The sequence below is a fragment of the Melospiza georgiana genome, chromosome 13 (assembly GCF_028018845.1).
Source record: "Melospiza georgiana isolate bMelGeo1 chromosome 13, bMelGeo1.pri, whole genome shotgun sequence".
Classification (NCBI taxonomy): Eukaryota; Metazoa; Chordata; class Aves; order Passeriformes; family Passerellidae; genus Melospiza; species Melospiza georgiana.
The window spans coordinates 2,694,024-2,708,330 of record NC_080442.1 but is presented as its reverse complement, the minus strand read 5'-3'; the positions used below and the strand labels follow the sequence as shown (position 1 = coordinate 2,708,330).

At 43.2% G+C, this 14,307-nt stretch overlaps 1 protein-coding gene across 7 annotated transcripts in view; it reads left to right on the top strand.

Moving 5' to 3' along the window:
* MYO9A (myosin IXA) overlaps positions 1-14,307 on the top strand; it is a 174,538-nt gene that overhangs the window by 54,719 nt on the left and 105,512 nt on the right. For all 7 annotated transcript variants that reach the window (XM_058033014.1, XM_058033010.1, XM_058033015.1 and 4 more), the window contains exons 3-5: positions 6,776-6,870; positions 10,962-11,024; positions 12,660-12,759. In XM_058033014.1, coding sequence (XP_057888997.1) covers positions 6,776-6,870; positions 10,962-11,024; positions 12,660-12,759 — 258 coding nt within the window. The remainder of the gene's footprint in view (positions 1-6,775; positions 6,871-10,961; positions 11,025-12,659; positions 12,760-14,307) is intronic.

Sequence of the window (14,307 nt, the reverse complement as noted above, 5' to 3'; positions counted from 1 at the left end):
TTTGGCACTTCAACTAAATTGACTCCTGAACCTTCTGTAAGTTGCTGCTTTGCCATTAAAAGTCCTTCTCTTCCATATTTGTATTGGGCAGTGTGAACTCAATGTGCACAAAGACAAATGGTTATATCTGAGCCTGTATTTTAAGACAAGTTGTTGCAAAAAAATTGTTGTTTAATTACTCCAGGCACTGAGCTCCTCTGTGGTGGAGCAGACACAGGACCTGAGGGAATGGCAGGAGCTGTGGGGAAGAGCTAGGTTGGATATCAGGGGAAGGTTCTTCCCCCAGAGCAGGGTCAGGCTCCTCAGGGAATGGCCATGGCCCCAAGGCTGCCAGAACCCAGCAGATGGGACAGAGCTCTCAAGGACAGGGATTTATTGTGGTGTCCTGGGCAGGGACAGGAGTTGGACTCGATGGTTCCTGTGGATCCCTTCCACCTCAGGCTGTTCCACAATTCTCTGATTCTCCATTCCAGCATGTTGATATTCCCCAGAGGAGGAAAGTGCTATCCTTGAATAATCTCAATCTTCACCTCAGGTAGGGTCAGTGCAGGTGTCTTACCATGACAAAACATTTTTAGTTGACATAAACTGTCTGTAATGAGAAAAAAAATATTTAAAAGGATGTTTTATAGTTTGTACCATGAGGGTTGTATTTTACACATTAGTTTAATCACAGGAGGGTTTGTCTGTTAATGGGTAGAACTCACTTGGCTGCTGTTCAGTCATTGTAATTATGGAATGAAGGATTTGGTGTGCTTTTTTGTTGGAAGAGTTTAATTCCCTGTAGTGGTGGCTGCACTGCCATTGACAGTGAAGTGTCAGTGGAGGGATGAAGAGCATTTTAAACTTCATAAATACAACAAATTGTATGTTTGGTTGGTGTGAGGAGGCTCCTTAAATAAGGTCTTAACCTTTTGGGCAGTTTTTGCAAGCCTTATGGACCTGTTCTCCTTGTCCTCCATAGGGGCAGCAGGGAGAGGAAGGGTCTCATCAGCACTTCCCTGGTGTCTTTATCCTCTGGACTTTCCCCGTCTGAAGGATTTGTAGGTCATGTATTTGAAAGGTTCTTTTGTGGGCAGCAAAGAGCAGGGACAGGACAGGTGTGCACTTTTTGGTTGCTGCACCTGCTTAAAAATTGAGTATTGATTTTGTGGGAAGAAACAGGAAACTCCATGGGTTTGAGAAGCTCATAAGCAAAAAATCCAGCTACCACAGGAAGCAAACACCACCAAGGAGATGTTCTGCTGTGTTTGCTGCCAAAGGTGTAGGAATATTTCTGTTCATGCCCACAGCCACGACATGTTTTCTCTAAAATGTTAGAGGCAAATATCACAAATTTTTAAACAAAGAAAAAGGTATTTTGTCATTATACACCTTGAATTTAAGTTGCTTTGTTGTGTATTGGTTCAAGGGTCCAGAGGAGGCCACAGAGATGTTCTGAGGGTGGAGCCAGGCTGGGAGAGCTGGGGGTGCTCACCTGGACCAGAGAAGGCTCCAGGGAGAGCTCAGAGCCCCTGGCAGGGCCTGAAGGGGCTCCAGGAGAGCTGGAGAGGGACTGGGGACAAGGGATGGAGGGACAGCACAAGGGGGAACAGTTTTAAACTAAAAAGGAGAGATTTAGATTGGATGTTGGGAAGAAATTCTCTTCTGTGAGGGTGGGCAGGCCCGGGGCACAGGTTGCCCTGAGCAGCTGTGGCTGCCCCATCCCTGGAAGCATTCCAGGCCAGGTTGGATGGGGCTTGGAGCACCCTGGTCTAGTGGAAAGTGTCTCTGCCCATGGCAGGGATGGCTCTGGATAATGTTCCAGGTCCTTTCCAGCCCAAACCACGCTGTGGTTCTGCGTGGTGTGAAATGGAAACCCCATGTTTGCTCTTCAAGGTGCTGCAGTGGCCCCGTGGAGCAGAGAACAGCGAGGCAGGAAAGTCTGCAGGGCTTTAAAGGTCAGTGTGGGGCAGGCTGGGGCATTGCAGCACAAACACTATAAATAATCTGTGGTTTGTGCTTTTGGCCACAGCTGGGTTCCTCTGTCAGTGTGGGACACGGAGCCACAACCGAGAGAGCAAAACCCTGAGGTGTTGGTGCTTGGAGTCCTGTTTAGCTGCTATAAATTAGATTTTCAGTATTACTGTGGAACCACAGCTTGAGGGGTTCCCATAAAAGCTATTTTTTCTTTGCAGTATTCAAGTTGTACCTCATACCTTTGTGCTTTGGAGCTTCCTTAGGGGCTGGGATATCTCTGCATCAAACTGGCTCCTCATGGGAATTAAAGTCAGAGAGGTCCATCAAAGTGGGGCTGTTTTAGCAGATCAGTTTGGGCTGGAAGATTTTATCAGGAGGTGGGAGCTGCAGGTTTAAAAGCTCTTCCCAGGGAAGGAGCAATAATGAGAAGAGATTTAGCACAGCTCTAACTTAAGTAGTGTACGTGCAGTTTATGTTCTGGACATAATTCAATGTATTTCTGTTAAAAAGCAATATAACAGGGGAAGAAGAGTGCTGGGAGCTTGGTTTCAGGTGGAATGAAAACTGGGGAGAATGATCTTTATCATCCTGCAGAAGGAGGAAGAAATTTGTGAGTGCCCTGGACACATAAAAAAGACATTAAATTTCAAAAATTCCCATACACTATTTTTCTTCCCTGAGTGTTTTTTTAATTTGGAGTGAAAGTGTTTATGGATTTTTTTCCCCAAATAATAGCATATAGAATATTGGGATAAGCAGCCCTCAGATCTGGAAATAAATTACAGGGGATGTTTGAATCCACCACTCTTTGTGGATGCACACGTTGTGTTTCCCCACCAGGAGCTGTGGGTGAAGCCTGGGAATGCACGTCTGATGGGCATCATGGAATCACGGGGGTGAGGGTGGGAAAAGGCCTTTGAGATTTTCAGTACAGCAATCACCCAGCACCACCACCATGTTCATCACCAAACCATGTTCCCAATAGCCCCATGCAATCTTTTTTGGAGCACTTCTAAGGATGAGGACTCCACCACATCCCTGGGCAGCCTGTTCCAATGCTTTCCAACTCTTTATGTGGAAATTTTCTCTTATTATCCAACCTAAACTTCTCCTGGGACATTTCCTCTCCTCCTGTCCCTGTTCCCTGGGAGCAGAGCCTGATGTCCCCTGGCTGTCCCCTCCTGTCAGGAGCTGTGCAGAGCCACAAGGTCTCCCTGAGCCTCCTTTGCTCCACCTGAGCCCCTTCCCAGCTCCCTCAGCCCCTCCTTGAGCTCCAGCCCCTTCTGTATTTATGTTATTTGGTGGGAAATAGATTTTAGCAAAGCTGTTCCCAATGCGCTCACACAGTTAGAAGTCATTCAGACTTTATGAATACATTTGATTAATGAACTCCAAATTTCACAGTAAACCAGGGAATTTGAATCCTCCAGCACTGTCTTGTCTGATATTAACCTGTTTCTTCTCCCTGGCATTAGTGAGCTTGATGGAGTTTTGCTCCCAGTCCCTTCCATGCCCCTCAATGGAATGTAACTATTAATATAAGTATTCTACAATGGCATAGTTGAGATTTAAGCAGTCAACTTGCTGTTCTCCTGGCATATTCATGGTATGACTTTCTAAAAAATTCAATTTATATTTCAGGTTAGTGGGGAACCATTTAAAAGCTCTTGTGTATTAATATATTTTTTATCCTATACAGCAAAGAGAAGATGATATTTTTATTTTTCCCTCCAAGGGTGAGGGCTAAAGGCTCCTCTTAGGCCTGAGGACCTAAAATATGCTGGCAAAGGTCTGTATTTCCACTTGTTCTTTTACCACAGAAGATGTTATTCCATAAGGGAATGCAGCTGTTATTCTGTAGGAGAATATTGCTGTTATTCTATGGAGGAATAACATTCAGTTTGGATGATCTGTAGAACAGTGTTAAAAGATTAAAATAGTCCTTATTCTGACTGTAATCTGGAATTAATCCAGATTGCATCAATATTCAGTGGAGAACAAGGAGGCTGCAAGCCTCTGGGATCAGGAGGAACGTGGAGCATTTAGCCAGGAAACTGTTAATCCCTTTTTTTCCCCTCATCCTGATAGGCCTCTCTTTGTGCAGGAGGAGGAATGGAGCTGCTCTCTCCTGCCTTCTCCAAACTGCTGGATCACCCTCCAGGTCCAGAGGGACTCCCAGCTCCTACAGAGGAACGTATTGAATTTTGTTTCCTTCCAAATGTTGAGCCCTGGCCAGTAAAAGCTTTGGTCTCCCCAAGAATCCTTGGAATGCCGTTCTGGAGTTTTGGCCGTTGAGCTGCTCAGCAGCCTCGAATCAATGAGTCAGTAAAGGGCAATCAAATGAACAGAAGATAATTTGTTTTAGAGAAGTCATAACTCGTTTGCTGAGCTTGGACTATTATATTCTGCCCCGTTTGCAAGGGACAGGGTGTTCTGGTCTGGTCTGTATGGATTAGGCACGTATAAATTGAATTAATAGCACTTTTTTATAGCCCAACAGTCCTGCTAAAGAAACCCTGTGAGTAAAGCAAACAAAAATGTATTAAGTTGTCTCAAATCAAACACCAGACGTTTCTCCAGCTACTTGTTGGCCCATTCCCAACGTGCCAGGCCTGGAGTCACCCGAAGTTTGCACAAGAAGGGATCCAAAGACCTTTCCCATTTCTATCAGCACGAAAGAAAAATGCATGAAAGAGGAACATTATGGGCTGTGATTTCTGGAGGCATTTGGGTTATAACATATAATGTGGTCTGGCACATTCATCCCCAAAAAAGCTCATAAAAAAGGAGGAATCTTGCTATTCCCCACTCCTATATTTGAAATGTTTTCTCTTAAATTTCCCTGCTATAGAAAAAGAAAGATTGATTCTTGAGCAAGGCTTCTCCCCAAAGAAATCCTAATAAATAGTCCTTGTTTTTCTCTCTGAGTGATTACTGAGGGTAGAAATACAGGGAATCACACTAGAAATCTTCTTAATATTGTTCTCTGCTTAAATAATTTTTAAAATTTTATGAAAATTTATTATATGAGATGATAAAAAATTCTGCTGCCTCCTGTTTGGTCTGTTCAGGTTCATCTTGCTGCTTCTCTAACAAGCAATGTTAATTAGGTGTACAGAAATTTTATCTCATTGCTTTAAGATGGTTTCCTAGAACATGAGTGATCCCATAGCAGAGAAATGCTTGTTACCTAATTAATACAATTTAATATTAAATATAAGGTGATGCACTTGCATATCTTGAATATTCTGCTTAAAAGCTTCTTGTTGTGTCTCTGCTCACTGAAATACCTGGAGGTAAATCCTTTGGAAATCTTAAACACCATCCTGGTTCTTAATATCAAAATTCCTGGTCTGGGGAGAGAATGATTGGATTTTCATCTCCAGGAGAGATTTGGGGCTTCAGGGGAGGTGTGGGTGCCTTTGATGTCCTCTGGAGGGTGGGTTGAGGGGCATGCTGGGTGCAGGGAGGAATTTTGGGGTGAGTAAGCAAGAAAAAAGTGTGAACAGCCTGAAAAGATGTGACTCCTGTGCAGGGTTCCTGAGCTGCAGCTCTGGAATCATCCCTCCAGAATAACCTGTTTGCTCGGCAGGTTCAGCTCTCCCAGAACCTGCTTTAGTCAACTAAAGCAGATTCATATGCAAGAGTTGGAGTTTAAACAAATCCCTGTATTCAGATAGGGGGGAAAATCACATTGTTATTCCATGGCAAACCTCTGTGGGTTCTTAAAGCATTAAATCTGAGCAATTTGGGAAATAAATCAGCCTGGGAAGGGAACTGGATCGTGCACGGACGGGACGTGTCCAATACCCTTTCTCCAAGGTCTCATTTCATTTGGCCTTTATATTCTGCTTTTAGTTGGGAAGTTAAATCCACAAAGGTCATTTGAAAAGCTTCAGATTATAGATGGAAAGCCCTTTTAATCTTTTCTAATAAATAGCTGAGCAGGGAATAAATCTATTGGGAGCTGAGCTCTGATGTTAAGCCTCAGCACAAAATGCCCATACATGAGCAACACTTGGAAATTATCTCTGAAATTATAATTACCTTAAATAAATTTGACTTAGAAGAAAAGGTGTGTGATTATGAAAACTGGTTTAATAAATGAAGCATTAATTGGACCTGGTGGCTTGGCAGATTGTGTCACCGTGGTCCGGATGAGTACGAAAATGATTTAGGCACAACTGAAAACAGCAGTTTCAGTTCAGAGATTTCTTTTAAATGGCAAAAATTACTCTCTTCAGTCAGTGCTTCGGTAAGACAGGGATAGAATAAAACCTTTGCATAATAAAGACTTAAAAGCATTTTGATTTTGGAAAAGCAACAGCAGCAAATGGAAACGAGGGTGTCTGAAATGCTGCAAATACTCTGGGTTATGCCAATGCTGTGTATGACATTATCTAGTCTGAGTAGCCTTCAAAGCATTTTCCCCCCTAATTCCACATATAATTAAAAAGCAGCTTCCTCTAGCTCATTAAAATGTAGAGTCCTGTTGGAGCAGTATACTTGTATATTTATTTAAATGAATAAAGCAGAGCTTTAATGCAGACTGTAATAACTTCAAACATTAAATCTCTTCTGTGCAGCTCACACTTCATTTTTAACCAGTGTTTAGCTTCTCCTCATGAACACCAGCTTGCAAAGGAGCATGGTCCCCAGCAGCTTGTTGGATTATTTTGTGAACCACTCAAAAAACCTTCCCCATCTCCTGTTTTTGATGTGAAATGATAGGAAAATCCCCCAAGTTTGGTTGTGAGTGACACCCATGGGAATCAGGATTTTCCAGCATAACCATGGCATCTCCCTCTTTTCACAGGCATTTGGGAATGCAAAAACAGCCCATAACAACAACTCCAGTCGCTTTGGCAAATTCATCCAGGTGAACTACCAGGAGACAGGCACTGTGAGAGGGTAAGTGGGAGCAGGGGGAGGGTGCTGGGTGTACCCAAACCTAAACAGGGTGTTCTTGCTTTGGTAATGTTTTTCCCAAAATGGAGATAGGAAATAGAACTTCATAGCTTTTAGCTTATGAAAATCTGCTGGTATGGAAATGTTGGTGCATCCAAGATGGGTGCTGAGGTGTGGATACCCCTGAGCTGCCTTCAAGCCAGCTGAGCTCTCCATAATCCTGATGTCAAATTTTTAATGAACCTGAAAATCAGCATCTCCTCCTCAGACAGGAGTTAAAGCAGAAAAGGGGAATGTTTTAGCTGGGATGGGGTAGGGGCTGAGCAATAGATGTGGAGTGAAAGGTTTGGCTCAGAAGCCAAGGGGAGGATTTAATCTGGCTGGGGGTTCTGGAGGCCATTGAGCCACACTCTTCTTGTTCTTTGCCTGATTCCCTCCCTGCAAATCTCTCCCTAATTCAGCCCTTGACCAGGGGAGGCCTCTTCTTCCTCCCAGGTCATTGCAAGGAGATCCTGGTCTGTCTCCACTGTGGTTCTCCTCAGTTTATTTCAGCTTGGGAAGTTGGAGAGCAGAGCTGAGGAGAATAATTTTGGGGTGATGATTGATGAGAAGCTCATTGAGATGTGCACTGGGGACCCAGAAACCTCCCCTGCCCTGGGCTGATCCTCAGCATGGGCAGCAGGAAAAGGGGGATTCTGCCCCTCTGCCCCCTCAGGTGAGACCCCACCTGCAGAGCTGCCCCAGCACAGGGAGGACACAGAGCTGCTGGAGAGAGCCCAGAGGGGGCCATGGAGATGCTCTGAGGGTGCAGCCCCTCTGCTCTGGAGCCAGGCTGGCAGAGCTGGGGGTGCTCACCTGGACAGGAGAAGGATCCAGGGAAACCTCAGAGCCCCTGGCAGGGCCTGAAGGGGCTCCAGGAGAGCTGGAGAGGGACTGGAAATGGGGGAATGGTTTCCCACTGCCAGAGGGAAAGTGGAATATCCCTAGATGGGATATTGGGAAGGAATTCTTGGCTGTGAGGTTGGTGATAGCCCATCCCTGGAAATGTCCAACGCCACATGGGATGGGGCTTGAAGCAGCCTGGGACAATGGAAGGTGTCCCTGTCCATGGCAGGGATGGAACCACCTAAACCCAACTTTCTCTGTGGCTTCAGATAATTTCCATGGCACCAGATCATCACCAAGGAGCTGTAAATGGGCAGGGCTTTGTTAACTCCTCTTTTTGTCCAGGTGAACTGAGTCAGTTGGAAAAATGAGGAGTAGAAGCAGCATTTCAGGGGCTGTGTAATTTCTGCAGCTGGCTAAGAGACCTCTTGCTGGGACTTTGTTGTTAATTTAGGGAATTGCTTTTAAATTTTTTTTGCTTTCTATTTTTCCAGCAGAACAGTATCACACAAAGAGCTGCCATTAATTTTTCAGTGAGCTTGGGTACTCCATGTCCTTTCCCACTGGTTTTGCATCCCACATCAAACCTGATGCACTTTTCCCCCTTATTTAATTCTGCTGCACAGTTCTCTTACAAGGATAAACCTCATTTTTGTAATACCTCCTGGGTGTAACAAGAATCCAACAAATACCTTAACTATGTATTATCTTGGCATGATGTACCTGCACTGTGGTTGTGGCCTCTATTTTTATTTGGCAGAGATATGTAAATAACATTATATTCCTGTATTTTAGTTCATAAAATAGGAGGAGTTTTCTTTGCTTTTAAAAAAAATTAGCTTTCTTGGTCTTTGGTTGCACAGTGTGATGTGACTGTACTGTGCTATGAGCTTTCAGTGCTCCCCCAGTGAAAAGAAAAGATACTGAAAGAAAAATATATGCATTTCAAAAACAAAATATATGTGGCATGTAAGCCTCTGTTTTTTCCTGTGCAAGAAGATTTTTGTAAAAATTTAGCCTCTACTTTTTTAGCACAACCCAATCCAATTATCACCCTGTGTTCTGCAGATCAGTAGCTTTGGTAATGGAATTATAAATTGCAGCCCCTAATAAGAGATTTCCTCTCTTCAGAGGTTGAAAATAGCAGTTGAATATTTGCTTGCAGCCCCTCTGAGTATAATCACCCAAAACCTGACAAGGTGGAACAGGCAGGAGGCTGAGCAGGACCCAAGCCCACCCTGTAGGATGAAGTCTTGGATGGTTTCTCAGACTGATGGAACAGGAGCTGTGCTGCAGTTCAGGGCATTCCCAGGGGCTTTCCTGAATTTTGGATGTGCTAATCCATGATAAGCCAGGCCTAGAGGAAGGTCTTTGCAACCTGCTCAGTCCCCATGAGATGATCAAAAGCCCTGACACCTGACAGGAGCCATGAAATGGCAGAAGAGCCAGCTCGGAGGGGTTTAAATCAAAGCCCTGTGAAATGCAGACTCTCTGTGCTTAAATCAGTGTTTTACACAAGGTCATTCCCTTACAGCTCCTTTTCTTTGCTCTTAAAGGTCAAACTGACACAGCTGACAATGGTAAATAAAAAGAAATTTGGAGATAGCAACTTTTTAAGACATAAGCTGGTTTTCCTACTCACTATCAAGAGGGGACAGATGTTGTTCTTGGGACATGGATTCATTGTGACCTTTGCACTCAGCAAGGGAGCATTTTACCAAAATAGCATTGTTATTGCATCTATTGAAAATTAAAATAAAATATAAAATTTAAAATATGGAAACTTTCTAAAATAAATTTTAAAAGTAAAAATAAAAATGTAAAATAAATAAATAAATGAAATTAGTGGTTGGGACCAGATGACCTCCACAATACCTTTCCAATCTAAACTATTGCCTAAGAATGATTTTTGGGGTGGTTTATAATAAAAGCAGGAATGATTGGGGTGGGAGGAATGCCAAGGACATGGCCATGGTGCAGGTTATTGTACAGGAGTGTCTGAGCCATTATCCTGTGGGATCTCATCAGTGGCATCTGGGATCTCTCATTCAGGTGTTCCCTGACCCTGCCATGAATTCATGGCTTGGGAAGGAAAAATTGGGTTCAGGCTAGAAAAGGAACATAAAAACCCCATCAACCTGTGGGTGAGGAATATCCATAGACTGTTCCCAGCTTCCTCCCAGGGAATAAAGAAGAATACAGCTTTGCTGTCTGTCTTCCTTTACTCCTCCTGTCCAGCAAGATCATCCATGGGGAGCTGGATTTGCCACTTCCAGAGTTGCCATAAGAATTTTCACAAAACCTCTGCAGCATGTCCAAATGATTTCTAGTTTAGTTTTTATGGAAGGAAGGGAGAAAGTTGTGCTGGAGGTAATAATTAGATCTGGCTTTCCTATCTGTGGTGGAGGAAAGCCCCTCCTTGTCCCACCATGCTGAGGTTTGTAGGATTTCCCAATTCCTCCATAGCTCCACGTCACTGGGCGCATCTGTCACCAGCAAAGCACAGCTCCACCATCCAAACTGCCACCTAGAACTCCAGCTTCTAAATCTCTGTCATTACTGGTTAGGTTTGTTTGGAAGAAAAAAAAACAAACCTGTGGAAGCTTTGTTTAACTTGACAAACCTGAAAAAAGTATTTAATATGTAGATTGAACGTGTTTGTTGTGGAGGCTCTTAGGAGAAAATGTAAACTGCAATGAGGAACTTTTGCAATTGTTTATTTTTTTTGACTGGAGCCAGAAGTTAATAACCCAAATTTTTGGTGAGAAGTGGCTCTTCTGGAAGAGGGAATGGGGATTTGGGGATTGATTCTGCAGCTAAATGGCTTCTTGCACACTTGTGCTCACAGATGTATTTCCATGTGCATGGCTCCTGGGCTGCAGGCAATGGGATTTTGCTGGCTTTGGATGAAATAGGGATCCCAGCTCCTTCCTTGCAGACAACATTTCTCTTGCCCATAGGCTGAGGCATCTGAGATCATGTTTTTCAGATCCAAGTTAGTTTTGGCTTGCTATCAAACCAAAAAAACCTCAAAAGCCAAACATAATATTGGGCTTGTTCTGCTGAGGAAGAAATTTATACAACTAAGTGAAACAAGGCTGAAACTTCTTTGTGTGGATAGCAAGGCTGAAGGCCCTGGTAAAGCTGTGTTCATTGAAGCTGAGTATCATCAGGTTAGTGAATAATGCTTTGATTTTTTTCCTTTGCAGAGCTTATGTTGAAAAATACCTCCTGGAGAAGTCCCGGCTGGTCTATCAGGAGCACAACGAGCGGTGGGTGCCTCTGTTTTGCCCAAGGCTTGGGTTTAACTCCTCTTTGTGGCACAGATAACTTAAATCCCTGGTGGAGCTGGCACAGGGGATCAGGATTTTCATGCTCTTAACCCCTGTGCTGCAGAGATTAATGATGCATTTTATATTTGAATGTTTTGTTGTTTAGGGAGAAATGTGCTAATGGAGGGAATAAACTCCATTTTTTTATCAAAATCTTTGACTTGCCATAGAATCATAGAATATGCTGTATTTGGAAAGGGACCCTTAAAGATTATCTTGTTCCAACCCCTGCCATGAGCAGGGGGCCTCCCACTACAATATTTTATTGCATTTCATTTTATTTTCTTTATGGCAGATAGATTATTATGTACCACTTCATTCTTGTACAACTTATGAACTGTTTAATATGTCATTTTAGGAGAAAAACATGGTATTTTAATTCTTCTTTGCAGTTCACTGAGGCCTTCAGAGGGCCCTCAAGAAAAAGCCAAAATTATATAGAGAATGAACTTATGTGAAGTGTGTTCTTTCCTAATTTGATGCATATTCTTTGTTGCATATTCCTCTCCTCACTCAGTAATTATTATTCCACTTTTAAATAATTTTGCTGCCTTTAGTTGCCTTTCAACTCTTGGCACTTCTGGCTGTGTTTCCCTTTGGAGACAGATGTGTGAGTTTTCTGGAATGCTCCAGGGCTGTTCCTGGAGTTAAAGAGCATCTACAGCCTTGACAAACGTCCTCTTGGGTGTTGCAAGATGATTAAACTTGGATCCTCTTGGAAAACATCCAACATAAAAGCACAGCTTTAATTTTAGAAAGAAATGGTGTTAATCCGTCTGGAAGCAGAACAGATGAGTGTCCCTTGGGGTGGGTTTAGCATTAGTGATATTCAGGTATTTTGAATATTTGAGTTTTTGAATACTTGAAGATTTTTCAGTCATGTGTCATGGAATTGCAACTGCAAAGTCACTGCCTTTTTAATGGTAATAAGATAGGAAAAGTCATAATTTCTGCATTGCAAGGAAATATGTTGTGATTCTAATAAAAGAGGTCAGGCTGTAATAGAGGAGCTGGGGACAGTCAGGAAACAAGGAAGAGGACAAGGGGAAACAGCCTCAAACTGTGCCAGGGGAGGCTCAGGAGGAATTTCTCCATGGAAAGGGTTGTCAGGCATTGGAAGGGGCTGCCCAGGGAGGTTTGGAGTCCCCATCCCTGGAGATGTCCAAGGAATTCCTGGAGGTGCACTCAGTGCTCTGGGCTGGGAACCAGGTGGGGTTTGGGCACAGGGTGCACTCAGGGGTCTGGGAGCTCTTTTCTCACCTAAATGATGATGGGATTCTGTGAAATATGTGGGCATTGCACATGGCTCTGAAGGAAAACCTGAGCATCCCAGCTAGAAATCCTTCCAGTAGATTCTAGGGCAGTGGCTGTCCTTGGATGGAGAAGGGGGATCTCATTCTCCATGACATAATTAAATCTGTTCCATCCCTGCACAGCAGGTACAGACCAGCTCTAAACGGTGTCAGGCCTGAGCTTGGGAGCTGGAAAATCAGGTTGGGAGGTTTCAGTGTGCCTCTGCTCAGTGCTGCTGCTCATTTTCAAGGCTAACAGCTTTTGTTTTTCATTTGTCACCAGGAACTACCATGTATTTTATTACCTCCTGGCAGGAGCAAGTGAGGAGGAGAGATCAGCATTTCACCTGAAGCAGCCAGAGGAATATCATTACCTGAACCAGGTGGGAGTTCTATACAGAAATGCAATCCTTGGTCTTGCCTTTTCTTCTGCTGATATTTAATGCTAATAAAGAAGAGGTGTGGAGTAGTAAAAGTGGGGGTTTTTAAAGGTGTGGAGTAGTAAAAGTTGGTTTTAATGGTTTAGAGGAAGTCTTCCGTCATTGGAATAATTGTGCATGAGCAATCTGAACACCTGGTAGTGTTTCAGGGAAAAAATAATCAGTGTTTTCTGTACCTGGGATATGTTAAATGTATTGAGTTTTTGATTGCTGGAGGGAGAAACAGTCAGAATTTCCTGCTCTCTGTGTGAATGCCATTTACTCATTAATATCTGCCTCCTGAGCAGGAGAAGAGGGGAAGATGTGGCATACTGGGCTATAACATCTTGCATGAGGAAATCCTAATTCTGTAGCTTCTGGCTGGCTTTTAGCACAACCCTCTGACTTTAACAATAGAACAAGTCTAATATAACTAAAACCACAGCAGCCATTGAAAACCTGGGAATGAATGATGGATGAGGTGTTACCAACAGCCAAATAAACTCAGTTTACTTGATGATAATTTTATAATAAACTGATTTACTTGAGGTATTTAGGCAGTTATCCAGTGACTCTTGCAAGCAGGAACTTCAAATGGACCAAAGAGAGGAGGAATATGTAGAAGAGGAGTTAAGTTACATGTTGATTTTAACTAATTTCAATTTTCTTGGTGCTGAAACATGAGGAGCAATAAAGAGTGATTTAACCCCTAAACTGGAAAGAAACTTGGAACCACAGCCCAACCCAAACAGCCTTTAGTCTTTATAGAAATATAACTTCATTCAGGAATAGCTCTCAATTACCAGGGACTTTTTAAGAATGTTTTTAAAGCAGGCAATCATCACCAAAATCCATTGTATGTTAATGACTCCCACACACCCCTGGCAGGGTTGGGAAATATTCCCAAGTGAGGAACACTCAGGGCTGGGGGCTCTGTGCCTCAGGCGTTGGTTGGAGAACATGCTGTGATCTCCAGCACCATCTGTGCCATGGTTTTGCAGTGGGAAGATGCCAAGATGGAATGTTTTGTTGGATTCCCAGGTTTTGTTGGTCCATCCAGTCACTTTCAGTTAGTTGAAAACATTGCTTTTAATTACAGTCCTTTTACATAGCAGTTAAGGAGCATTTATATTGAAAAGAAAATTAGAAATCTAACAGCATGTAATGGGAGGAACACATGATTCCAGTAGGAATATTATAATTTAGGGTGAAATATTCCTATTCTAGTAGAAATATTATAATTTAGGGTGAAATGTTTATTTTAATCTAAATTAAGGTGCTGTGGGGCAAGTAAGCTGGAGAAAACTGCTAAGATCAGTCCAGTGGATCAGGGAAGCAGTCTCTGGACTTCCCTGAACACAGTGTTTGGACAGCAGTGGCACTCTGAGTTTTTGGGAGGTTTTTAAATAACTTTTAGTACTTAGGATTAGAGTTAACACTGGCAACTGTGGAAAAACAGCACCTTCAGATGTGGTCTGGGCATGGTTTCACATGAAGACCAGCTGACAGTGC